Source organism: Bubalus kerabau, chromosome 8 (assembly GCF_029407905.1).
Source record: "Bubalus kerabau isolate K-KA32 ecotype Philippines breed swamp buffalo chromosome 8, PCC_UOA_SB_1v2, whole genome shotgun sequence".
In the NCBI taxonomy this organism is placed as follows: domain Eukaryota; kingdom Metazoa; phylum Chordata; class Mammalia; order Artiodactyla; family Bovidae; genus Bubalus; species Bubalus kerabau.
In genome coordinates, this window is record NC_073631.1 from 14,627,497 (window position 1) to 14,651,837 (window position 24,341).

At 40.6% G+C, this 24,341-nt stretch overlaps 1 protein-coding gene and 1 long non-coding RNA gene across 2 annotated transcripts in view; one reads left to right on the top strand and one right to left on the bottom strand.

Moving 5' to 3' along the window:
* Nucleotides 1-661: 661 nt before the first annotated feature.
* Nucleotides 662-23,861, bottom strand: LOC129658895 (uncharacterized). Its single transcript, XR_008717564.1, has 7 exons — nucleotides 23,816-23,861; nucleotides 23,127-23,204; nucleotides 22,705-22,794; nucleotides 21,284-21,367; nucleotides 20,298-20,430; nucleotides 19,355-19,428; nucleotides 662-1,565 (listed from the first exon to the last, which is right to left on the bottom strand). It is a non-coding gene; the product is annotated as an uncharacterized LOC129658895 (long non-coding RNA).
* Nucleotides 11,405-24,341, top strand: part of COL1A2 (collagen type I alpha 2 chain) — a 37,080-nt gene continuing 24,143 nt past the window's right edge. The window contains exons 1-12 of the mRNA XM_055589739.1: nucleotides 11,405-11,728; nucleotides 14,166-14,176; nucleotides 14,762-14,776; nucleotides 15,422-15,457; nucleotides 16,678-16,770; nucleotides 18,041-18,088; nucleotides 21,163-21,207; nucleotides 21,298-21,351; nucleotides 21,443-21,496; nucleotides 21,817-21,870; nucleotides 22,290-22,343; nucleotides 22,873-22,926. Of these exons, the coding sequence (XP_055445714.1) occupies nucleotides 11,659-11,728; nucleotides 14,166-14,176; nucleotides 14,762-14,776; nucleotides 15,422-15,457; nucleotides 16,678-16,770; nucleotides 18,041-18,088; nucleotides 21,163-21,207; nucleotides 21,298-21,351; nucleotides 21,443-21,496; nucleotides 21,817-21,870; nucleotides 22,290-22,343; nucleotides 22,873-22,926 (588 nt within the window). The 5' untranslated portion in view covers nucleotides 11,405-11,658. The remainder of the gene's footprint in view (nucleotides 11,729-14,165; nucleotides 14,177-14,761; nucleotides 14,777-15,421; nucleotides 15,458-16,677; nucleotides 16,771-18,040; nucleotides 18,089-21,162; nucleotides 21,208-21,297; nucleotides 21,352-21,442; nucleotides 21,497-21,816; nucleotides 21,871-22,289; nucleotides 22,344-22,872; nucleotides 22,927-24,341) is intronic.

Below are 24,341 nucleotides of genomic sequence, written 5' to 3' on the forward strand. Positions count from 1 at the left end.
AGGGGCGGTGGGGGGGTGGGGAATATCCTTTCATATGCATATTATCTTCAGCAAAGCAAAGCAAATGTATGGGCGTTTCATTGAAATGGCAGAGGAGAAAGACCCTGAGAAATTTCTATTGAGCAAGAGATGGTAAATGGAAAGCAACTGTATCATAAACCTTACTAGTAATTTAAGACGTGAAGAATCCACTGATACTCTCTTCATTTAGCATGCTGTCAGCCCAGTCCAGTATTCTTGCCTGGAAAATCCCATGGACCGCGGAGCCTGGTAGGTTACCGTCCATGGGGTCGCAAAGAGTCGGACACGACTGAGCGACTTCACTTTCACTTGATGTCTCAGAGACGATACAAAGGTTTATAATGTCTTGCCTTTAACCTTACTGTCCCTCTAAAATCTTAAATACCTCAACGGAAATATCTCCCTCCCCTCACAACTGGGGAGGGTCCACTCTATTTGTGATGTTTCCTGAGACTGGCATCTACAGCTTATCCCTTTATCCCTGTATCTGCACGGGGCACATAACTGAAACTCTATCACTGATAATTGAGGATGTGATCCAAATCAAGATGTGGTTGGTAAAACCCACCCTCTTCTCTCAGATGGAGATCTAAGAGAAAAGCGGAGATTGGGAGCAGGCGTGACAGCAGTGGACTCAGCTGCAGGCAGTAGCTGCAAGCTGGGAGGCGGGAAAGCACGGAGGTAACTAGGCTGTGCTGGGCCCAGCCAGGCGCACCAACCGCGAGGGGGAGGAACGCGGGTGTTGCAACAGGCGCTAACGTAGAGAGCCCCGAGGAAGCAGAGCCTGGCAAGCAGGTTTGCCACGGTAACAGACATGAACATGGAGATGGCTCTGAAGTTCAGGGGCAAGACTCCTGTCTCCAGGGTGTCGGGAAAGGCCGGGTTGCCAAGATCCTAGCCCAAGCCCAGTTTCCAACACCGCATCTTGCCTAGAAAATTGGTGTTTTGTTTTTTTTTTTTTTGAGAGACTTGTCATTTTTTTTTCTTCTTTCAACTTTAAACTTTTTATTTTGTATTGGGGTATAGCGGATTAAGAATGTGCAGTAGTTTCAGGTGAAGAGTGAAGGTATACATATATAGGTATATGTGTGTATATATTCATACACATTCTCCTCCAAACCCCACTCCCATCCAGGCTGGCACATAACACTGAGTAGGGTCCCATGTGCTATATAATAGATTCTTGCTGACTATCCATTTTGAATACAGCAGTGTATACATGGCCTTCCCAAGCATAGACCACAGGTTTCTTGAGTGACTGAATGCACAAATGAGTGAATGGAGTGAATAAAGCCAATCAGAGAGGAAATCAGGGGCAAGAAGACAATATAAAAAGAGGTGTTCTCAGAATGGGCTTACCATGGAGACTGGGTTTCAGATGCATGAAGCTCAGCTAAAAGAAGAGTGCCACAGAGTCAAATCCAATGAATGGTAGTTAGAAAATGCTAGAAATGGAACTTCTTCAATTCATCATGTGCAGGGACTGGGCCTGTTTCCAGAGTCTGGACAGGACTGGCTTTGCAGTTGTGCCTAAATGGCTACAGCTGTAAAATAAGGAATCTGTCAGAAAACCCAGCAGGGACTCACAGGCAAAAACAATGACTTCCGGGATTGTTTTAGCCCAATATATTGCACATTCTGAAATTCTGAATAGGGAGATCTATCCTCTTAGATACTCTCTTGGATGCATCAGAAGGAAAGTCCATTTTTCAAGGCTGTGGAGTGCCATTTTAACTCAAGTATCAAAGCATAACATGGGAAAGAGGGAATAGAAGCATATGTCTATGATGTCAATATAGAAATCAAACATTTCAAAACATCACCTGGGCTTTGTCAGGGTCTGGGGGAGCATTTTCTAGAATGAGTAATGGATTTGCAGTAAACCATGAATCTTTCCTGTCTCACCTGAACTATTTAATTACCCAAGGGATTACACCCCAGGTTCACAGAGTGGTGAATTCCAAGGTACTATAACAGGAGAAGTTAATTGGTCCAGAGATGAACTGATGTTACAAACGAGAACATCATGTTCTAACCATTAGGCCAATCACACTCAGGTTTCTTGCGTTAAGGTAATATATCCTTTAGCACAAATTTTTCCACTGTAAATGTTATGTTACCCAAAGAGCCTTAAATAAAGTTTGGAGCAGGAAAAAAAAGGCTAAACACAGTACTCCTTTGATGTTAACAGTATTGTGAATAAAAAACAATTAATAGCCTTTCAGATACCCATCCTCTTGAACCAAGGAGAATCAAGAAAAGATGCACTGTCAACAGATATATTAGAGAGCAAAAATGGATGTGGTGGAATACAGTATAATAACGCATATATAGGGAATTTAGAAAGATGGTAACAATGACCCTATATGCGAGACAGCAAAAGAGACACAGATGTAAAGAACAGACTTTTGGACTCTGTGGGAGAAGGTGAGGGTGGGATGATTTGAGAGAATAGCATTGAAACATGTATATTATCATATGTGAAATAGATCACCAGTCCAGGTTTGATGTATGAGACAGAGCACTCAGGGCCGGTGCTCTGGGATGACCCTGAGGGATGGGATGGGGAGGGAGGTGGGGCGGGGGTTCAGGATGGGGAACACATGTACACCCGTGGCTGATTCATGTGAATGTATGGCAAGAACCACTACAATATTGTAAAGTAATTGAGTGAGTGAAGTCGCTCAATTGTGTCCGACTCTTTGCGACCCCATGGACTATAGCCCACCAGGCTCCTCCATCCATGGGATTTTCCAGGCAAGAATACTGGAGTGGGTTGCCATTTCCTTCTCCAGGAGATCTTCCTGACCTAGGGACTGAACCCGGGTCTCCCGCATTGTAGGCAGATGCTTTACCATCTGAGCCACCAAGGAAGTCGTAAAGTAATTAGCCTCCAATTAAAATAAGTTATTTAATTTAAAATTTTTTTTTAAAAAAGGATGTGGTGGAAGCTCTTTGGAATCTGTCTACAATGCAGGAGACCCTGGTTTGATTCTGGGTTGGGAAGATCCCCTGGAGAAGGGAAAGGCTACCCACTTTAGTATTCTGGCCTGGAGAATTCCATGGACTGTATAGTTTATGGGGTCACAAAAAGTCGGACACAATTGAGCAACTTCCACTTTCCTTAACTGGACTTTCCTACTTTACTTTCCTGTCATACTCACATCTGTTCTCTACAATACCAGAACTATCTAATTCAAGTTTAGGGGCTTCCCTACTGGCTCAGTGGTCAAGAATCCACCTACCAGTGCAAGAGATACAGGTTCAATCCCTGGGTCAGAAAGATACCCTGGAAAAGGAAATGGCAACCCACTCCAGTATTCTTGAGTGGGAAATTCCATGGACAGAGGAGCCTGGTGGGCTACAGTCCATAGGTTCACAGAAGAGTGGGACACGACTTAGCAACTGAACTAAACTTGAATTAGTTTAACCATAATAGTCACATTCCTCAATACTAAATCACCCGGAGGGCTATTAAAACACAGATTGCTGCTAACCCACAACCCAAATTTCTGATTTGGTAGATCTGAGATGAGGCATGCAATTTTTCTAACAAGTTCTAAGGTGATGTTAGTATTGTTGATCCAGGGACCACACTTTGAGAACCACTAGTCTGGAGAATATTTTTTTCTTTTTTGAGCCTCAATTTATACTCTGTAAAATAAAAAGTAACGTTTAGATTGTTGTAATGGCTAAATATTGCAAAGTATTCCAGACAAACGCTAAATGTGATTTTAATCTGAAGAAAAGAGCAGGAGACTGTGAAGCAGGAGACTCCTGGTTATGGGTCTACCATAGGCTAGCCAGCCACATAACCTCTCTAGGCATGTTTTCTTACTTACAAAATGTGTTAATTCACATAACTAAAACTAATGGAACACCCACTGTGTAACTGACATCTGCCAGACATTAGAAATATGGTAGAAAAACAAATCCCTTAATTTGAGAGAACAGCACTGAAACATGTATATTACCATATGTAAAATAGACGACCAGGGCAATTTTGATGCATGAAGCAGGACACTCAAAGCCGGTGCTCTGGGACAACCCAGAGGGATGGGGTGGGGAGGAAGGTGGGAGGGGGGTTCAGGATGGGGGACACATGTACACTGATTCATGGCGAAGCCTGGCAAAAACCACCACAATATTGTAAAGTACTTACCCTCCAATTACAATAAATATTAATTAAAAAAAAAAAGTCCTGATTCCACACACTATAATTATGATTATGATTTGGATGATATCTAAATTATCTTCCAACTGTAAAATTGGGTGGCTTTATTATTTTAAAAAATTAGCTTTTTCCTATTCTTCAATAACTTTGTCCTTCATAAGTCTGACTTAAATAAAAATTTTATAAGCTATCAAGGAGTAATTAGGTGTTACTATCAGGTGAGGTGGCCAAAATATAAATATAAAATATTCATATATTATTCAAGTAAATTTCGTGTGTTGATTACCACTCTTAGCTATTAATAAAAATAAAATTTTAAGTGTGTGGATTAAGTGGCAAACCATCAGTGAAGAAAACAACTGGAATTTACATTTAGTTTCATATTCTCCAATTCATTTGCATTTTTCAAATGTATATTTCAAGGCATTTGAAAACATACAACAGGCAATGGATCCAAGCCCAAGAATGGATGTGACCCATTCTAGCATATCTGGGAAGGCTTAGACAAGTCTGTTCACCTAAATCTCATTTCTTTTTACTCGTAAACGTGGGAATAATAAAACATACCCCACCAAGATTTAGATAATGATTTTTGGAGGTTTGAGATAATTTATGTAAAATTACTAGCACAGTACTTAACGCACTGTATAATAGATGGTTATAATGTCACATTAACTAGAAGATTATCTATGCAAGTATAGAATTCCAAAGGGCAAAATCAAGTTTAGACTCTATAAAGAGTCTGTCAGTAATACCAATAACTTAACTTGCTATTTTTTAATGAAATATAAATTACATAAATTCTAAATGTGGTATCGTGTATAATTAAGTCTTTATCATTCTTTTTCTGTATGTAATATGTCTCAATTCAACTTAATGGGTGAATCAATCAATTAACAACACCCAGAATCTTCCACTGCAACTGAAGTTAAAGTCTCCTTATTTCTTCCAGCCACTAGAAAAGACCTGAAAAATTTGAGTCTGGAAACCAAGACAATCAAAGTCCCAAAAAGCCAGAGTGGACTTTTGGAATGCAGCAGCATTATGGTGCTCTTCAAATTAGGGATGGATTTGGAACTAGCTGAAGAAATGTAACACCTAATTTCTCCTTGATAGCTTATAAGAAACCACCTCAAAGAAAAAGGTGGGCTTAAAAGCTGAAATTTACGTAGCCTTATATATCCCTCTGAATTACCAGGCTTGGAATAGTCAATAACAAGATGCCACAAAACACCTACAGCCACACAATCTGTGCATTCCAGAATATGAGTTGTGCTTCAGTAAAGAAGTGATTATTTCATATTTCTAAACGCCAAAAATCGGAGAAGGCAATGGCACCCCACTCCAGTACTCTTGCCTTGAAAACCCCATGGACAGAGGAGCCTGGTAGGCTGCAGTCCACGGGGTCGCTAAGAGTCGGACACAACTGAGTGACTTCACTGTCACTTTTCACTTTCATGCATTGGAGAAAGAAATGGCAGCCCACTCCAGTGTTCTTGCTTGGAGAATCCCAGGGACGGGGGAGCCTGGTGGGCTGCCGTCTGTGGGGTTGCACAGAGTCGGACACAACTGAAGCGACTTAGCAGCAGCAGCAGCAAACATGAAAAATAGGGCACTAAATCCTAAATGAGTCCCTCAGATTAAAGTGGGATTCGAAAACCATGATAAATTGACTCTGTCTACACATTTTAAAGGGATCTCCTGGAAAACAAAAAACAACTAATGATTCACTACCAAGTTTAAAAAAAAAAAAAAACCCACAAGTTCTTAGGTGTTCTTTGCTTCAACACTAAGAAGCAAATAAGGAGGAATACAAAGTCAGAAACCTAAGGAAGGAGAAGAACATTTCAATGGAAGGCTTTGAATGGGGTCTGAGGACTTCCCTGGTGGTTCAGTGATTAAGACTTCACCCTCCAATGCAGGGGTGGGTTCAATCCCTGGACAGGGAGCGAAGATCCTATGTGCCTGTAGACCAAAACACCAAACCTTAAAACAGAAGCAATATTGCAACAGATTTAACAAAGACTTTAAAAATGGTCCACAACAACAAAAAAACTTTGAAAAAAATAAAATGAGGTTTGTGTCAAGATTTAACATCTGCTTTGATAGTATCATTCTAACACAAAAAATTCTCTTCCACATTAATCCTAACATCACCTTTAACCTATACCCTAGCTCTCTCCCAACTCTTTTATACTCCTGATGTAACATAAATTCTACTCTGCTGCTGCTGCTAAGTCGCTTCAGTCATGTCTGACTCTGTGGGACCCCGTAGATAGCAGCCCACCAGGCTCCCCCATCCCTGGGATTCTCCAGGCAAGAACACTGGAGTGGGTTGCCATTGCCTTCTCCAATGCGTGAAAGTGAAGTCACTCAGTCGTGTCTGACTCTTAGTAACCTCATGGACTGCAGCCAACCATGCTCCTCCGTCCATGGGGTTTTCAAGGCAAGAGTACTGGAGTGGGGTGCCATCTAGATGTGTTTATTTCCTCATTCTTCCAGCATTGTCTCAGTAGGATTTCATTCCATTGGAACCACCCTCACCAAGGACACCAGTGATCTCCAATTTGTGAATTTGTTGTCTTTCTAGCCTTACTTGACCTTTCTTGCTCTCCTCCTCCTAAAAGGAGACAACCTGTTTCCTTTCCTTCTGTGATGGAGACACTATGGTTTTCTTCCATCCTATCTGGATGTTCCTTCTCAGTCACCTGTATGGATTTTCCTCTTCTGCTGTTGGCTACTTACGTGCGGGAGCTCTTCAAGCTTTTGTCCTAGGTTTTACTGATTTCAGCTTCCATTTGCATGTACAACCTGAGGGATTTCATCCACTCCTGTGACATCAGTAATCTGCTGACTCCCTTATTCATCAGTCTAGGCCATGTACAAGTTTTGGATTTCAGGCCTAGATATCTAACCGACTATGAGACCTATGCACCATTGTGGATAGGACATAATCACCTAAAACTGAACACAGACAGACTTGACCTCTTTATCTTCCCCCTCCTTCACTCCAAGTCTCCCCCCTCAAATGCTTCCCTGCTCAATGGCTGGTACCTCCAAGGCAGGCAGTTGCTCAGGCAAGAGATCTGATGCTCCCCAAGTCCTTCTCCCTCACTACCCACAACCAGACATCAGTCTTTTTCTTCTACGCCCAAATGTTTACAGAGCCTGCCAACTTCTCTCCAACTCTGCCAGCCCGACCCCAGGCCACCATGGCTATCCTTCAGAACTCCTCCTGCAGCCTCCTAACTGGCTTCTTTGTCTCCACTGAGTTCTCTTTCTAATCATTTCCCTACACTGCAGCCACAATCATCCTTCTTAAAAGCACTCTCTAATTACACAAGTTTTCTGCTTAAAATCATCCAAACACTCTCCATAGCATAGTCGAGAAAACACAGACTCCAGAACACAGCTGAAAGGGTGCTTTCTGATCTAGTTCCTGCTGAATCCACCAGTCTCATTGCTTCCTCTGCTCTCTCTCCCTTCACAAACCCACTGTGCTGAGAGGCTTCCATTCCTCAGAACTGCCAAATTTGCTGATCCCTCTGTGACTGGGTCTCTCACTCATCTCTTCTGATCCTATTCATATTTAAGGCTTGAGCTTCTTGCATCCTCCAGGAAGCCCTCTTTGGTTTCACCCACCTAAGTCTGACACTGGTGGAGACTGAGGGCAGGAGGAGAAGGGGGCAACAGAAGGTCGAGATGGATGAGATGGTTGGATGGCATCACTGACTCAGTGGACATGAGTTTGAGCAAACTCCCGGAGATGGTGAAGGACAGGGAAGCCTGGCATGCTGCAGTCCATGGGTGTCAAAGAATCAGACATGACTGAGCAACTAAACAACCACCACCTAAATCCAGATTAGGTGTCGATGTAATCCTCCCATAAACACCCGGAAGCACCCTGTGCTTCTCCATCACAGAAGTCCCTGCACTCGTCTCTTGATCTCCAACAGATGTCATGGCCCCTGAGGGCAGTGACCGTGTTCTGTACCCACCAGTTAGCACAATGCCTGGTTCCAGTACTAAATAGTATTTCAGTGAATAATCCTCTGGTCCTGTGCAAATAACCAAATGTTCCAATTGATAAGATGTAGGGCAGGAACCTCCATGTCTTCCAAACAAATGTCACAGAGAGAAGTCGGCCCTCAAACCTCTTCAGCTGCCACCTTAATGATCAGCTAATACCTTCTTAGCAAAAGACCATCCTACCCAGAAACAGAATAAGATAGTGTAGTATTGGTGCTTTCCACAGAGTGGATCCTCAGAAATGTTTGTAAGGCAATGTCAGTTTGAAGCTTGATCAAAGGAAAAAAAGGAATAAAAGCATAAGACAGCATGGTCTTATCAGGCTATTTTACATTTTTTTTGCATGTTTTTAAAATTATTTTTAATTGTAAGAAAATTGCTGTACAGTGTTGTGTTGGTTTCTGCCATACAACAGGATCAGCCATGATTATACATCTACCACCTCCCTCCATTCCCCGCATCCTACCCTTCTAGGTCTGCTCTGGATTTTTTAAATCAGTGGATCTCTTGACCCTCCTCTTGCCAAACTTTATGGTGTGGCCTGGTTTGTAAACTGAGAGCTGTAGGGCGCTGAAGGGATCATCTTATTTTCAGTGGAGAACAATTTAGGAATAGGAACCCAGGTGTTAACTGCCTAACAGCAAAATCCAGAGTCTTTGCTATCTAGCTCCTTTCTTCTTTCTCTCCCCTCCTCCGCTCTCTGCCTGGACCCTGCTTTAGTCTCTTACTCTTTTTTTTCCTCCTACTGGGTCTCCAATCTCCCCCACCCAGTCACCTAGGCTTCCCTTCACTCACCCACATCATCACAGCCATCCCCAAGACTCTCAGTTTAGCTTTGGGTCAGTTTTCTTCCCCTGTCCCACCCCACCCCCCCCCCACCCCCAACTCCCATTCATTCACAAAGATTCTCCTTTGTTAGGAGGCACAAAATAGTTAACAGACATCTGTTTAGATTACAAATCCGTTTAGATTACAAATGCTTACATTTAGAAGCATTAAAGAACTCCTCCAATAACACAAACATTTAATTAGCTATCTTCCTCATTTAAGTGGCAAGAAAGAGAAGGTCAAAATAATGTGTAAAAAACTGCTGGAACAAAAATGTCTCCCTCTTTAAAAATTCCCTTTCAGTTTTCTCCATCCTCATTGTTTCCTCTGGATCCACGGCCTCCCACCAAATGGCTGACGACTGCCAGCTTCAAACTCTGCCACATCAACAGGGAGGGAGCCGGGCAGCGTTAGCTATTTGCATCAGGTTCCAGGAATGCTTTTCCAGTTATCAGTTTACTCTGCAGAGAGATTTTTCCTTTAGTTTATAAACGTGTGCTCGAATTTCTCGAATTCTCCAAAACTTGCTGAGAATTTTGTTATCCTAAAAGGTAAATTATAATCACATTTCCCAAACAGTTACTGCAATTTCAAAAAGTCTTCTAAAGTTATCTCCCACATCAGTGCTCTTAATTAGAATAAGAGGTTTTTTTTTTGTTTTTTTTTTTTAGTTTGGGGATTTTTCTCTTTTATTTCCACTAACTTTGTAAGTTTAGAGGAAGCAACTAGTTTAAGAAAAGTTTATTTTATAGCAGCTGCAGATAGAGTTAACTTAGGCAGAAATTCTTCCTTATAGGAGAGGGGTGGAGGAAGGAGAGAAAAGATGGGGGAAAGCAAGCAAAAAAGATTAGAAAGGAACTACAGCCTACTCATTTCTGTTTGGTGGAGACAGAATTGACCTAAAGATGCCCCTTTTGTGCTACCTTCTGGGAGAGAATGGTTGTCTCACTGGGGGTGCTGAGCAAGCAGGGATGCAGCCCCAGACCAATGGCCTTTCCTCTGGGCCTGAAATGAATCTCGAAAGGGCTGGGGAAAGGGCCGTCTGCTGACGTTGACTGCACTCAGTATTCTGGATTCTCAAGAGTTCCGGTGTCTCACTTCCTGAAGGACCTTGCTTCAGGGTCAAGGTCCCAGCTCCTCCTCTCCCTTGTGGGTGAAAGGGGTTGGGTGTGGGGGAGAGATCTAACATCCACGCTGGTGGGAGCTTTGCTTGAGGTGTGACCACAGCAGACAGCCTATATCCCAAACTCAAATTAGAAGTCCCTCTAGATGGCCTAGGCTTTTTCTCCAAGGTGTGGAGAGGAGCTGGGAGGTGCTTGGGCGTTTCCTGTTCAGCGTGGGGTCAGTGAATGGGCAGAGAGGGTAAGAGGGATGGATGGGTTTGGGGGACTCTGAGTTTGGGCTTGGGATGGAGCTGGTAAATCCAGACAAGGAGTCTGTGGAGAAGAGGAGGGGGAGGCTGGAAACCTGAAAGGGAGAGGGTGGACTTTCCATGCAACCTCAGGAAGAGACTTCGAGTGAGAGAGAAGTCCAGGTCAGTCAGTTACAATCACTTCGCAGGGTCAGATAATCCCCAAAGCCTCGGTTTAGGATCAGCCTCAGCAGAGAGTGGCCAGGAGGTCTAGGATTTCTCCGATGTGGTCGATCTGGTCTGCTAGCAAAGCCCATCCTCCCCGGTGCGGGAGGCCACGCTGCCACTAGCGCGCATCTCTCCCTTTCAACAGTGGGTCTCCTCGGGACTCCAAGTCCACCCTCCAACAAACGGAACCCCCCTCTCATCCTTCCCCGGAGCCAGAAGAGAAAGGGAGCGTTACTTCTGAAAAAGTGGGCGCACACACGCCCCAGAGTTGGAGAAAAGCGGGGCGGGGGTGAGGGGCAGGGTGGAGGGGGCGGAAGGAGGGCGGCCTCCGGGTGCGCCACGCTGTCGGACCCGTTCTGGGTCCTCTGCCCCCAGGGCCCTCCACCCTGCCGGTGGCCCGCAGGGCACAAGGTAGGCAGGGCTGGACAGCTCCCGCTTTGATCTCTGGGCTCCCGTCCCTTCTCCAGCTGCCGGGCTGCCCCCGAGAGCTGCAAACTGCCCACGTCGTGTCAGCAGAGCCCTCCGACGTGTCCATAAGTGTTTCCAAACTTGGAAAGGGCGGGGAGGTGGGGGGAGTTGGGGGGAGGAAGGCCAGGGCGGGGGATGGGGAGGGCGGAGGTATGCAGACAGCGAGTCAGAGTTTCCCCTTGAAAGCCTCAAAAGTGTCCACGTCCTCAAAAAGAATGGAACCAATTTAAGAAGCCAGCCCCCGTGGCCACGTCCCTCCCCTCGCTGCACTCCCTCCTCGGCGCCCCCGCAGTCTCCTCCCAGCTGTGGCTGCCCGGGCCCCCAGCCCCAGCCCTCCCATTGGTGGAAGCGCTTTTGGAGGCACCCTCGGGCCGGAGAAACTTGGGCCATATAAATAGGGCAGATCCGGGCTTTATTATTTTAGCACCAAGGCGGCAGGAGGTTTCGGCTAAGTTGGAGGTACTGGCCACGACTGCATGCCTGCGCCCGCCAGGTGATACCTCCGCCGGTGACCCAGGGGCTCTGCGACACAAGGAGTCTGCATGTCTGAGTGGTAGACATGCTCAGCTTTGTGGATACGCGGACTTTGTTGCTGCTTGCAGTAACTTCGTGCCTAGCAACATGCCAATGTAAGTGCCTTCAGCTTGTTTCGGGCAGTCTGGGGAAGAGGTTAGAGGGGTGGGCAGGAAAACCTGGTCTGAAATGGAAAACCTCGCCAAGTTCCAGGTACAGCTAGGAGGGCAGGCTCTCTGGCATGTGGAGAAACGCTGGCATATAGGAGAAACGTGGAAAATACTGTAGAAATGAAAATCAAAAGAGGCTGTCGACTCTCGCCAAAAGTTAGGGAACTTTTCTCTTAACTCGGAGTGAGGCTGTGAACTTCATCTGGATCCTCCAGCTAGTGAAGCTCAAAGGGATCAGAGAATCTTTTTCTTTAAGGATGAGATGTTATCTGACATGACCAAGGAAGCCAAAGGCCTCCACCTAAAAGGCCCCGTAACTGCACTGATGCCCACCTCTGTGAAACCTGAGGCCTGGTTTAGAAAACCTTTTAAGTAAGTTATTAAAAAAAAAAAAAAAAACTCACGCCCTAAAGACTTTTCTTTTCTGGGTGTTTTAAGACTGGTCTGGATGGTGATGACCATGAGGCGCCCTCTGGAGGGAGGACCAGGAGAGCACAGGGGACCAGGGCTTAAGGCTCGCGGAGTCCCCATTTAAAGACTCCACAGGGTTATACAGAGAATGTCTGCATTTCTCCTTGAACCCAGTCCCAAAAGCTAGTCAGTGTTTCCCGGCAAGGAAAATTGATACTTACCGAAATGTAATTAGCTTCTCATTTCATTACCTGATCATGGAAATGGTAACATGATTTAGCTAAAATCTGCCCTGCCTTTTGTTGAGCCTGAGAGTTATCTCTTTAACATGTTCCCAGTGACAGGCATTCTGAACTTAGCAAGTTGGGAAATTATCAACACTGATCTGGGTCTCAAGAGACCCAGGTTTTTCCCATGACTCTGCCAATAATTTATCATGTGACTGTGGGCAAGTCAAACTGAGCCTTTTCTAAAACACAGGATAGAAATTGGATGGACTCCAAGGCTGCTTTCCAGCTGTAGGTTTTATGACCCCATTGGGTATCTGGCCACACCCAACACTCTAAAACTTGGCTCCACCCATATGCCACGGTGTCTACCATTGCGTTATTACTGATGCATTTGCGTGTGTGTGTTTTCTCCCTTCATCCACTTTTAGTATACACACTGTGAATACTAAGGAATAATTGCATTGAACTAATTCACATTACCAGGTTCATTTTTTATGAGATCTGAGAGTGGTGGGGGAAAAGGGTCTTCTCCTAAAGATGGAAATAAACCTAGGGAAGTTTGAAGGTACAAAGGACAATTCAACTTCTGATCAATATCCAACCCCAGTCTGAATAAAAGTTACCCAACACACATTCTTCAAAATGGCTCAGTCTGAATAATTAGAAGGCAAATTTCCAAAACCATGAGGACTTCCGTTAATCAAGCCCAGGCATAATTATTCTTCCTACTGATGAACACAATGAAGTAAACATATCATTTTCCTAATTTAAAAGTAATTCTCATAAATTGCCCTTAAATATCAGGGCTGGATGTGGTCCACCCTGCTGAACTGTGACTGCCGCAACGGATGCTCTCACTCAGATGACACACTTCTTGGCCGCTGAATTAAAGCAATTTTGGGGGTGATTCATTTTGTTGCCAGCTTGGCCACATTTATATCCTGTGTTAGCCTGTAATTTTTATACTGTAGGAGCGGAATTCAGTCTTTAAGGACTTAAAGCAATTATGGCAAAGGGGGAGGATACTACGTTGGTGTATTTTTCCCATTGTTTTTCTAGATCTTTAATGCAGTTTTTCCATTTATACAGAGCAATTCTTTCTCAGGGCCAAAAGTGATATATGTTGGTAAAATGTCCTTACCTAATTTAAGTGAACCTATTTAAAGCAAAACTTCAGATGTACAAATGAATCCATTTTCCTGGTGACTAATTCACAAATTAGTCCTTTTGAAAAAGGACATTAAGAATGGTACAAACACTGTAATGTTAATGTTATATAAAAAACCAAAATCTGCTTTAGGTAATGTAGTTTCCTAAATTTCCCCCCTTTTAAATTTCTAAGTATCAAAAATTATCTAAACTACAAATTATTCCTCATCAATCTGCTGGTTTTGCTCACATTCAGTGAGTCACTGCGCAATTTACCATCATAATTACTAAACATTACAAGTATCCTTTAGACACATTAATGTTTCACAGCATTTATAAAATAGTAAATAATTAACAATTTAATTCAAAATATATTTACATATTAATATTTAAAACAAATGGTCCTGTTGATCCCTGCCATAATTTTGACCTGCATAATTTCCAAGTCATTAGAATATTCTTAATAAAAAATATAACTGGTCCTTTAATTAGGTAAGTCAGTTTTATAGACAAGTATACCCATTTGTTAATCACTGCTGGTGATCAGTGAAATGATACTAATAATTATTTCTTTTTTCCCCTTTTCTCTATAGCCTTACAAGAGGTGAGTAAAATTATTTTTAGAATTTTTAATTTTAGACTTTGATTGCCTTGGCCACAGTAGTCGTCTCTGGGGAAGGAAAAGGAAGCTATATTGGTATTGACCAACCTGAATTTCCAAAAAAATTAAGAGTTAAGGCAGTCCAACCTTTCTGGTTGCCTTAGAAAGTACCCACCCCAGTTTCCAAAATGGGCGGGGCTACTGAATAAGGCCACCCTAAAACCTACACCCATAAGAAAAGAAGAATAAATAATTCAGTGGAAGGTTGGGTGTTAGCACCAGCTTCCCCGGAGCTAGACTTCATCAAGCTAGAGAATTTTGTCACTCCCTGGAGTCATCTGCAAGATTATTATGAGCAAATTCTTAGCTCATGAGCTGAATTTGAGGTATAATTATAAATAAGTATATATCTGAGATCTGTACATATTTTTTATTGGTAAAATGTAAATTGTACTTTGAAATATTAAGATAATAGTAATGTGCAGTATGTATACTTTGTAAGTATATTTGTATACTACATGGAAATGGGAGCCATTTTAAAATTTATACAATTTTACTCATAATAATCTTTTACTTATTCTCTTCTAGGCAACTGCAAGAAAGGTAAGAATCTAATACTTCTCTGTATCTGAAATGATCAGAGATAACTTATAGTTTAACTGAACTTATGGTACACTACAGAAGGAAAATACCTTGTCAAGATTTTGTGCATATGAATATGCATTAGCTAAACCATAAAATGAAGTAGCTTTGATATGTAAGATAACAAAGTTTTATTATCTTCCAGAGTCATCTCTAATTATATTTTTATTATACAACTGGTGACTTACATAGTAAAGGAAAAGAAAAGATTTATTTTTGTTCTAGAGATGAACTGAGTATTATATTAATTATAGGTAGTAGACAAAAGTTTATTTTAAAGAGCTTTGACTATATAAATATGCTGTTATTGATGTTACAAAATGATAATTTTATCCACAGAAATTATCTTTCTAAAAACAGTGGTTACAATATTGGCCCTAATGCTGGAGACTCTAGCCTCCAATCTCCCAGTGTAAAACAAAATTACATGTAATTATAATAAAAACAAAATACTTTTATCTATTGTATTGTGCTATTTTTATAGCTACTATCTAATAACATTATAGTTAGATCAGCCTCCTGACTAATCATTATCAAGAATGCTTTGCTCATTCACTGGAAATTGCTTAGACATTTATTATTGTGCTGTTTGTATCTTCCTTATAGGGCCCAAGTGGAGATAGAGGACCACGCGGAGAAAGGGTGTGTAATTTTTGAACTATTAAAGAGCTTTGGCCCGTATTTTAATAACTACATATTAGAAACTACAGGAGTCTGACAGTTTATAAAAATGTTATGTATCCAGATAATTGCCTACCTTTTAAGCAGATAATGCCTTACAGAAAGTGAATGAGCATTATTCTACATAATCAATATTATTTTTAGGTCAAGATTATCCTTTAAGAAAGCAAACCTATTATAGACAGCCATATTCTTTGCATGGTCTATCTTTCTTTGCTTGAAGTTGACATGGCCAACACATACATGAGGGAGGTGTACCTACCCACTACAACATGACCCTTCCCTTTTCAACATGCTTTGTTTACTTTTCAAGTAAGATCTCTGATGTAGGCTGAATGTAATAGTGAACCAGCAGTCAACAACATGTTTCTGTTTAAATTAATAAATGTATAGGTTAGGCTTGCATTTTTTTCATGGTATTCTTAGATCTCCTTGCTATATTTATGTGGTATCAATATATAAATACCCATACCTTGTATCCATTGAGAAGTGCAGACTTCAATGTATTCCACTCAAGCGATTTATTACAGGTAGGATTATGTCAGTAAATTACTTTAACATAAATAGTATTAATGGTAGGAAAACTGCAGGATTTTCTATACTGTGATGACTATTAATTATCATTTCATCTACTTTTCACACATAACATACTAAAATAATTGAGTAAATTCATCAATCAGAAATTGACAGTCAATATACATAGTATATCTGGAGAAGGAAATGGCAACCCACTCCAGTATTCTCTTGCCTGGAGAATCCTACGGACAGAGGAGCCTGGCGGGCTACAGTCCAGGGGCTCGCAAAGAGTCGGACACGACTGAGCGACTTCACACATACATAGTATATCACTGTGCACTGTTAACCATATGAATTTACGGCTATAAGTTTTAGCTTTATTTGAATACTGGAGCTCCTTTATGCTTCAATAACAAATGGCTGACATAGTCCTCTTCCAAGAGGAACTATCCTGTCTTGTGTCTTCTTTGGACACCAGCTACTAAACCTCCTTCTAAAACAGACCCGTGTCAATAGGGACAAATGAGGCAGTTTAAACGTCCACACCACTTGCACCTTCTGACCAGCTTCTGATCTTGTCACATGGATTCTGAGGGCTCCTTTTTGAAGTACAGGTCTCCATGGAGTTTGTCTAACCCTGATGTAATTCACTTTTTCCATCGCAGGGTCCACCAGGCCCACCAGGCAGAGATGGTGATGACGGCATCCCAGGCCCTCCTGGCCCCCCTGGCCCTCCTGGCCCCCCTGGTCTTGGCGGGGTAAGGTGTCTTTAAGTATCGTTAACTTCAGTTTCTTACACCTGTATTGGAAGAAGACTCATTGGGGGATTTATTTTTAGTGGTTTTGAGGGAGAATCTGCTATTTGGATATTAGTATAGTATTTTATTTCATTTCTTTGGTTTCTTCATTCAAGATTCTGCTTTAGCAGATCTCTTTGTGCGCCCTTGTCAATTACAGGACAGGTCTTTGTGTTCAAGGAAGGTAGCTGCAGCCCTCGCGACCATTATTTAATTTGGGAATTTAATATCTTTTATCAATGGGGCACAAATAAGAGGTGTTGCATTATTAAAAAGTTTGATTAGATTGAATTATAAATGAAATCCCTGATCTTAAGCAATTTCACAAACATCGTACTCTTTTTATTCTCCTTGGCTTGAAGTCTGCAGAACCAACATTCAAAGCCATTTTGGGTTTAATTTGCTTGAAACTAATTTGAGAAAAGTACATTTCCCTTTTTCATTAATATCTTCTTTTAGCTTTATGCTTTAACAATGGTATGAGCGCCAAATGGCCTCACTGCAGGAAGGAAAACATATTTGCTTAATTGGCTAGCACTATGAATCAGAAGCCTGATTCTAATACCCAACTATATGCCAGTAAAATAAGACCTTTCTCCCCCAAAGATCTTATTATGATTGCTTATCTACTGAGTGCATTAAAAAGCACCTTCTTTAATAGATCTACCACTATAAGAGAGATCTTTAACAGTAAAGCTATTACTGTGAACTATTTTTTAAAAGTTTAATCTTCCAAGGGGCATTTTAATTTAATTTTCCTCTAAACTTGAATACTCTTTATACTCTTGTTGAAACTACAGCAAGAAAAAGATCCCTTAGTCGTTTTGTGTAGTTCCAGAGGAACAGGGCAACAGGTGGAAATGCAAAGTTGTTCTCTTGGTTTCTGCTTAATGTATCAGGGGCCCCCACTGACTTTTAAAGTTTAGAAAGCTCTCTTCCTCAATGTACAGGTAGAGGGTGGGGACTGAAGTTAGAGGGTTAACAGGGAAGGAAAAGTTTCAAAATAAAGCAGGGAAGCTCCCTATTTCAAACTAGGGGTGGCCCTAAATTTTAAATTCTTGAATTTTTTTAGGAATTTAGCTCGGTAGGGAAGTCTAAATTAAGAATGATGTAAAATATACTGCTCCCTTTTAAACATCAACAGAAAAATCTTTAAAAGTAGAATGAGAAAAATGAACTGTATGGCCAATAGTTATTTTATATATATATTTTTTCTTTTTCTCCCATCTAGAACTTTGCTGCTCAGTTTGATGCAAAAGGAGGTGGCCCTGGACCAATGGTATGTTTATCTCTAATTTTTATCTTAGCCAAAAAATTACTAAATAGGGAATTTACTTTATTTTTAAAGTTCACATAGCCATTTATTTAGCTACCTAGGTTAATAGTACTCAGATCAGATAAAAGCAGTAGCTATTTTTGTATTCAAATCTATAAAAATCTAAGCTTAGGTAAGGGGGTTCCATTTTCTCTACAAACATGCTTCCTTATGATAGATCAGATGTTTATTTCCAAGAAATAATCTCTGGAAATAACAACCATAATTTAAGCAAACCAATTTAATTTAGAAGAGTGATCACTCTAATTAACTTTCTTATGCCCTTTAATATTGCATAGAATTTTAGGCAACCAATAGAGACCCAGAACTATTAAGTTCTATGAACTTGCTGGAAAGGATCAGCAAGTTCTAGTCTAGATCAGCAAGTTCTAGTCTAGCCCATTCATTTTCTCTGTGTGTGTGTATTAGTCAGTCGGGCGTGTCTGACTCTTTGTGATCGAATGGACTGGGGCCCATCAGGCTCCTCTGTCCGTGGAATTCTCCAGACAAGATTACTGGAGTGGGTTGCTATTCCCTTCTCCAGGGGATCTTTCCAATCGAGGGATCGAACCCGGGTCTCCCGCTCTGCAAGTAGAGTCTTTACCATCTGAGTCACCGAGGAAGCTCATTTTCTATTTAGAGAGTTGAAGGTCTTTCCCAAGGACATACATGTGGTTAATGACAGAACGTCAGGCAAGATGTCTGATATTCAACATCATGGCTTATGTATCTAGTACTTGAATAAAACATTACATCATTCAACAAGTATTTACCAGTTATCTTCGATGAGACCCAAACTCTATTATGCCTTTGGGATACAAACAGTGACTGGGACAGATTCTCACCATCTCTCAAGGAATTAATAACATAGGAAATGTTTCTTTTTATCCATTTTTGATAAAAAGTTCTTTTTAAAGTCTGATTAATTATAAATCAGTATAGGAGAGAATATGACTGTGGTGATAAAAGTCTATCTTTTACAAGTAAACCTTCTCACAAGCATTAGTGAGTTTCGTTAGGGGAAAAAAAAAACTGATAAGAAAATGCAAAATATATACTCGGGTGTATAAAACAGAGGGGAAAATTGCTACAAGTAAAAACATTAAGTTGATTAAACACTGAAGTTTAGTACATATCCACACATAATTTAGTGATTTTTTAATTGATTATTTGCAAACAAAAGTATTTATCTGCCCAAAGTTAAGGTAGTCCTTAAAATATAAATTTTACCTGGACAATGTATACAACGCTCTGTCTTCAAAAGATGTTCTGCTGTAGCTAATAGTCCGCAATAAGCTGATACACTGTAAGGGTAAGACAATATTTTCTGTAAATTAAAACTCTCACTTGAGAAGTAGTAGGCCTTTAATTGATGATTTCCAATTTCCTGATTTTGCTGGTAATTTAAAGCATTCATAGCTGAAATGAGGAAGTAGAGATTTTCTCTTGGCTTTGTTTATATTGGATATTTGAAATTAGCCATTTCAGCTAATGCTGGACATTAAAAGCAGTACCCATATCTCAAGAAGAAGCTAAAAAAAAAAGTAACTCATTAATTAAAAAAAGAAAAACAAAAACACCTACATAAGTCTGGAAAGTTAATATGGATTTCAGATTTCCCTGACTTCGGAACATCTTTCTGGTGGGCAGAAAGCATTATGTTTTACTTTTAAATATCAGTGAAATATAATTTAAGCTTGCACATTGACAGGCATTCACAGACATATGTAATCAACAGATATTTGTTTCACAAACAGGCAAGATAGGCAGCAATAAAGCATTAAAATAAATTTCCATGTTGGAAAATCAATAACTATAAAACCCCAAAGGGTTCTTCTCTGAATTAATGAGTAATCATCCTGTACCCAACAGCCTCCACAAAATAAACTACCTTTTATGGAAATGAAATTGTTGCAAATACATGGAAAAATGAATAAATATAATTAAAAATTCATGGTGTCAAGGAAAATTATTTTTTAATGTACCCCTGAAAATATTATTTTGATTGAATAGTGACAGTTTTTCTTTTAACATGGAAGCAATTTCTAAAACCAAAAAAAAAAATAATTCTTATAATTAAAATGATGTGCTTTTAATAAAATCCATATTGTTTCACTCTGGGCATTAATACAGTGGGGCAGACTTGACTGCAGAGTCCCCATAGACAAGTTACCTGAGGCTTGTTTGTGCAATATTTTCAGCGTTAGAGGCACGGCCCCTACAGAAGAAATTCCATGGGCCTTGCACAGGGGGCTCACAGGCGTATGCAGCTCCCAAACCAGCGACACTTGGTCTGACTCTGTGTGCTACAGAATGAAGAACCAAGGGGAGAACAGTCTGCTGCCATGTGGGCCATATTTTCAATAATAGTAACATATAATAGATTCTTCCAGTAGGACATTTCAATAGTATTTTATTTTTCCTTCACCCCTTACTACAACCACTTTTGTTTGACATTTTCAGCAGCCACTAATAGCCTTTAATGGAGCCATAAGATTATAACAAAGATTACAACATAAGATTATTAAACAAAAGATTATAACCTCCCTCTAATCATTAAGAAAGATTTTTGATCCTTTGCAATTTATGCCCCTTGTGGCAAGAAAAACACCAGTTTCCTAGCTAGGTATGATATGAGGAGATGACATATGATCAAGGAAATCCAGATGGAAATGCTTCACTGGCCAAATGCACGGTAGTTGTATATTCTGTACCATCTAAAGACCACGTCACTTCATTTCATTAGAAGAATCTCAGTATGCCCAATTACACACGAATTTAAGGAACTGGTGGCCACGCCATCTAACCAAGTTATGGTCTAGGTTAGGAGAAGAGGTGAAAGCAAAGGCAGAGAAACAGTGGAAGAAACTTGGGTGGGTAAATGCTTCCTTGGGAGGGACAAAAACTTATGAAATGAAACCAGGACAGTTCTGTTCATTGGTGCATCACAGACCGTGGCACTGCCGAGCTAGTCCTATCTAACCCACCCTGAAGCCAGGATGACTTGCCAGTGCTAACTGTGTCTGTCCTCTTCACAGGGGCTGATGGGACCTCGCGGCCCTCCTGGGGCCTCTGGAGCCCCTGTAAGTACCAGGAGCCTGTAGTCTCTCTTATGTAAAGAAGACAGAGAATTACATAAAGGCTTGGAGTGTGACTTACTGTGTTTCTTGTAGGGCCCTCAAGGTTTCCAGGGACCTCCTGGTGAGCCTGGTGAACCTGGTCAGACTGTGAGTACTTTTCCCCCTGTGTGATAAGTATTTTTTTCAAGAGGTTTATTAATATAGCATTAACAAAATGAGGGGTCTTCTGTTTTCCTAGGGTCCTGCTGGTGCTCGTGGCCCACCTGGCCCTCCTGGCAAGGCTGGTGAGGATGTAAGTATTTACTCTTAAGCATTTCCAAGTGTGCCATTTAAATACTCCTGCCTCAAATAGAATTTCTAGATTCAAATGAAGTATTCTGCCAAAAGCTGAATATGCCTGATGTAATTCTCCCCATATGGAAAATAATGTTTTAATGAAATAATGATTAATTTTCTTGCATTTAAGGAAATATCATTGGTAATTAGATACGTATCTGGATCCATTTTTTTATATAATGCGTTTTTCCCCCTGTTGTAAAAACCAAGATGTCCCCACTTTGATCTGATAGTTTACTAAGAAAAGGTTTACCCTATGATGCTTTGATGTCTTAGGGTCACCCTGGAAAACCTGGACGACCTGGTGAGAGAGGAGTTGTTGGACCACAGGTAAGATTCTTTTTTGTAATAACAGCATTTAGTCCAAACATCAGAGGTATCTCATGTATAAAATAGTTGCTAAAACTAGAATCAGACGAAGTGGCAATGTAGATGTCGTACTTATGACACTCCCTGGGGGCATCCAACAAATAAAGGAGCCTAGTTAAGAATGCATAGTTTTTATTAATGCTAATAATGTAACAGCAATGACAGTAAGCCTACTGTAAACAACTAAATTGTGGGTTCTAAGAGTATCGTAGGATTAGTTACTCAAATTATAGCATCTTAATCACCTCTCTGTGCTTACACATATGCTAGTCTTTGATTCCAAGCTTGGACTTTGATGAGAAGAAACACTTTGGAGGGAAGAAATCAGGATCTTTTTATTTAGGATAAAAATGTCATCTGTCATCTGTGTTTCTTTTTAGGGTGCTCGTGGCTTTCCTGGAACTCCTGGACTCCCTGGCTTCAAGGGCATTAGGGTGAGCACCGTCTTTACCCACAAAAGAGAAAATGTTGATTACTTTTAGTAAACCCCTCAGGTACCTTTAAACTTCTGGATAACACATATTGGTTCAAAATTCCTGGAATTTGCCCAAGTGGAGACAGAGTTAAAGAGTAAGGTGGCCAGAAAGTAAAGTGGAATGTAGCTTTTTTTTTTTAAGTCTGTTCATAGCTTCCAAGAAATGAGGATCCTACAGAGAAAACTGTATAAAATGGGTGCAACTTAAGAGGTATTTAAAGCCGTCCGAAGATCATAAAATGATTAATGATGGAAAGTACATGAGAGAGCATCTAGTTCTTTATGCTTCTCTTTTAAGTGAGGGAGGTTTAGTGACTTACCTAGGGCAACAGAGGGAGTTTGTTGGGGGCTGGGGCACTGGGACTTCTTATTCTCCTGAAGCAGTCACAAGGTTCTTAGAGAAACAGTAACTGCGAAGATAAAAGATGTTTGAGTTGACCAATCACTGTAATGAAATAGCATTTTAATAATGAGGATTTGCCTTTCAGGGTCACAACGGTCTGGATGGATTGAAGGGACAGCCTGGTGCTCCAGGTGTGAAGGTAAATACTAAATCAGAAGTCCTGTTTTTAAAACGATTGTAATTTCCTATCACCATCAAAAAAATATGTTTTACTGAAGGCTACTCATATTCTTAAGTATATCTGATTTCCTCCTCAATACTTTAAATCCCTCAATGGTCAGGACTATGGGATTCTATAACAAAAGGCCAATTATTAATAATATTCATTTAATTTAATACCTATTAAATGATTGAGATAAAAATAATGTCAATAGTTTCTTCTTCCATTTCCTTTCCTCCTGTAATTTCAGTTGTTCTCTGCAGCCAAAATAAAAGTAAATAAACATATAATCAGATATTAGAACACTGTGTTATTTTAAACTGTAAATTCCCCTTTGCCATGCACTAATTAGATAGGTACATTCATGTCACAATACACTTTTCAACCTCTTTCCTGTGATTTATCTGCGCACACTCAAAAAAATTTTAATTAGGTAATTAAAGTCTCAGAAGTGTGTTATCTCTTGGCTGGGCTCTTCTCTGACAGCGTTTTCAACTATAAAATGTTCTCTCTCCTATTAAGGAGATAATGTGATATTAAAGTGAATACCAACGTAATTACAAATTAATGAGTAACGAATACTAGTGGGACCAGAAATGAACATGAATATGGAGAATATGTTCTAACTCTGCAGCTGCCACACAAATGGATAAGGTCAAACTTCCCCTCCCTGGAGCCTAAGATAATAGCTCCGACTACTAATCACAGCACCATCAAATGCTAGGGCTGCGAGGAGCCTTGGAGACGCTCTCATTTTGCAGATGAGGGAAACTGAGGCTTAAAGAGAGTGAGTGACTTGCCCAAAGTCACACGTCTAGTAGAAGGGCACAGGCTAGAATTCCTGACTCCCACTCTAGGGCTTACTCACAAAGAACACACTTCAGATAAAAATCCTGGAAGTGAAGCCTCTTAAATGGTCTCACAGACCAGGTTTCTTCTATATCTAAATTAGATTATCTTGAAGGAAAGTTCCTTTTCATGTGCCATAGTATTAAATTACCACCACCACCACCACCATGGTTTTTAACTCAAGAATGTAGCTTGGAAATAATACAGCTCTATAAAATATTAGGAAACTTCAAATTTTCATGCATATTTTATAAAAGTAAAAATATTATGTTCAAAATAACTTTAAAGAGGGTAAATGTGTTGCAAGCAATTTACCCTATTGTCTCTTTTTATGTTATCGTTCCTAATATATAAGCCTCGTCTAAATGATATCCAAAATCTAAGGGGAAAACTGGGGAAAGGGTAAATAACATGCGACCATAGCTCCCTAATACTGTGGTATCTTATATTATCTGAATAAAAACTCATATTTTATAAATTTTTAAAACTGATGTGATTGGCATAATTGAGAAACAGTCTATGTAAGAAATGTGACATGAATACAT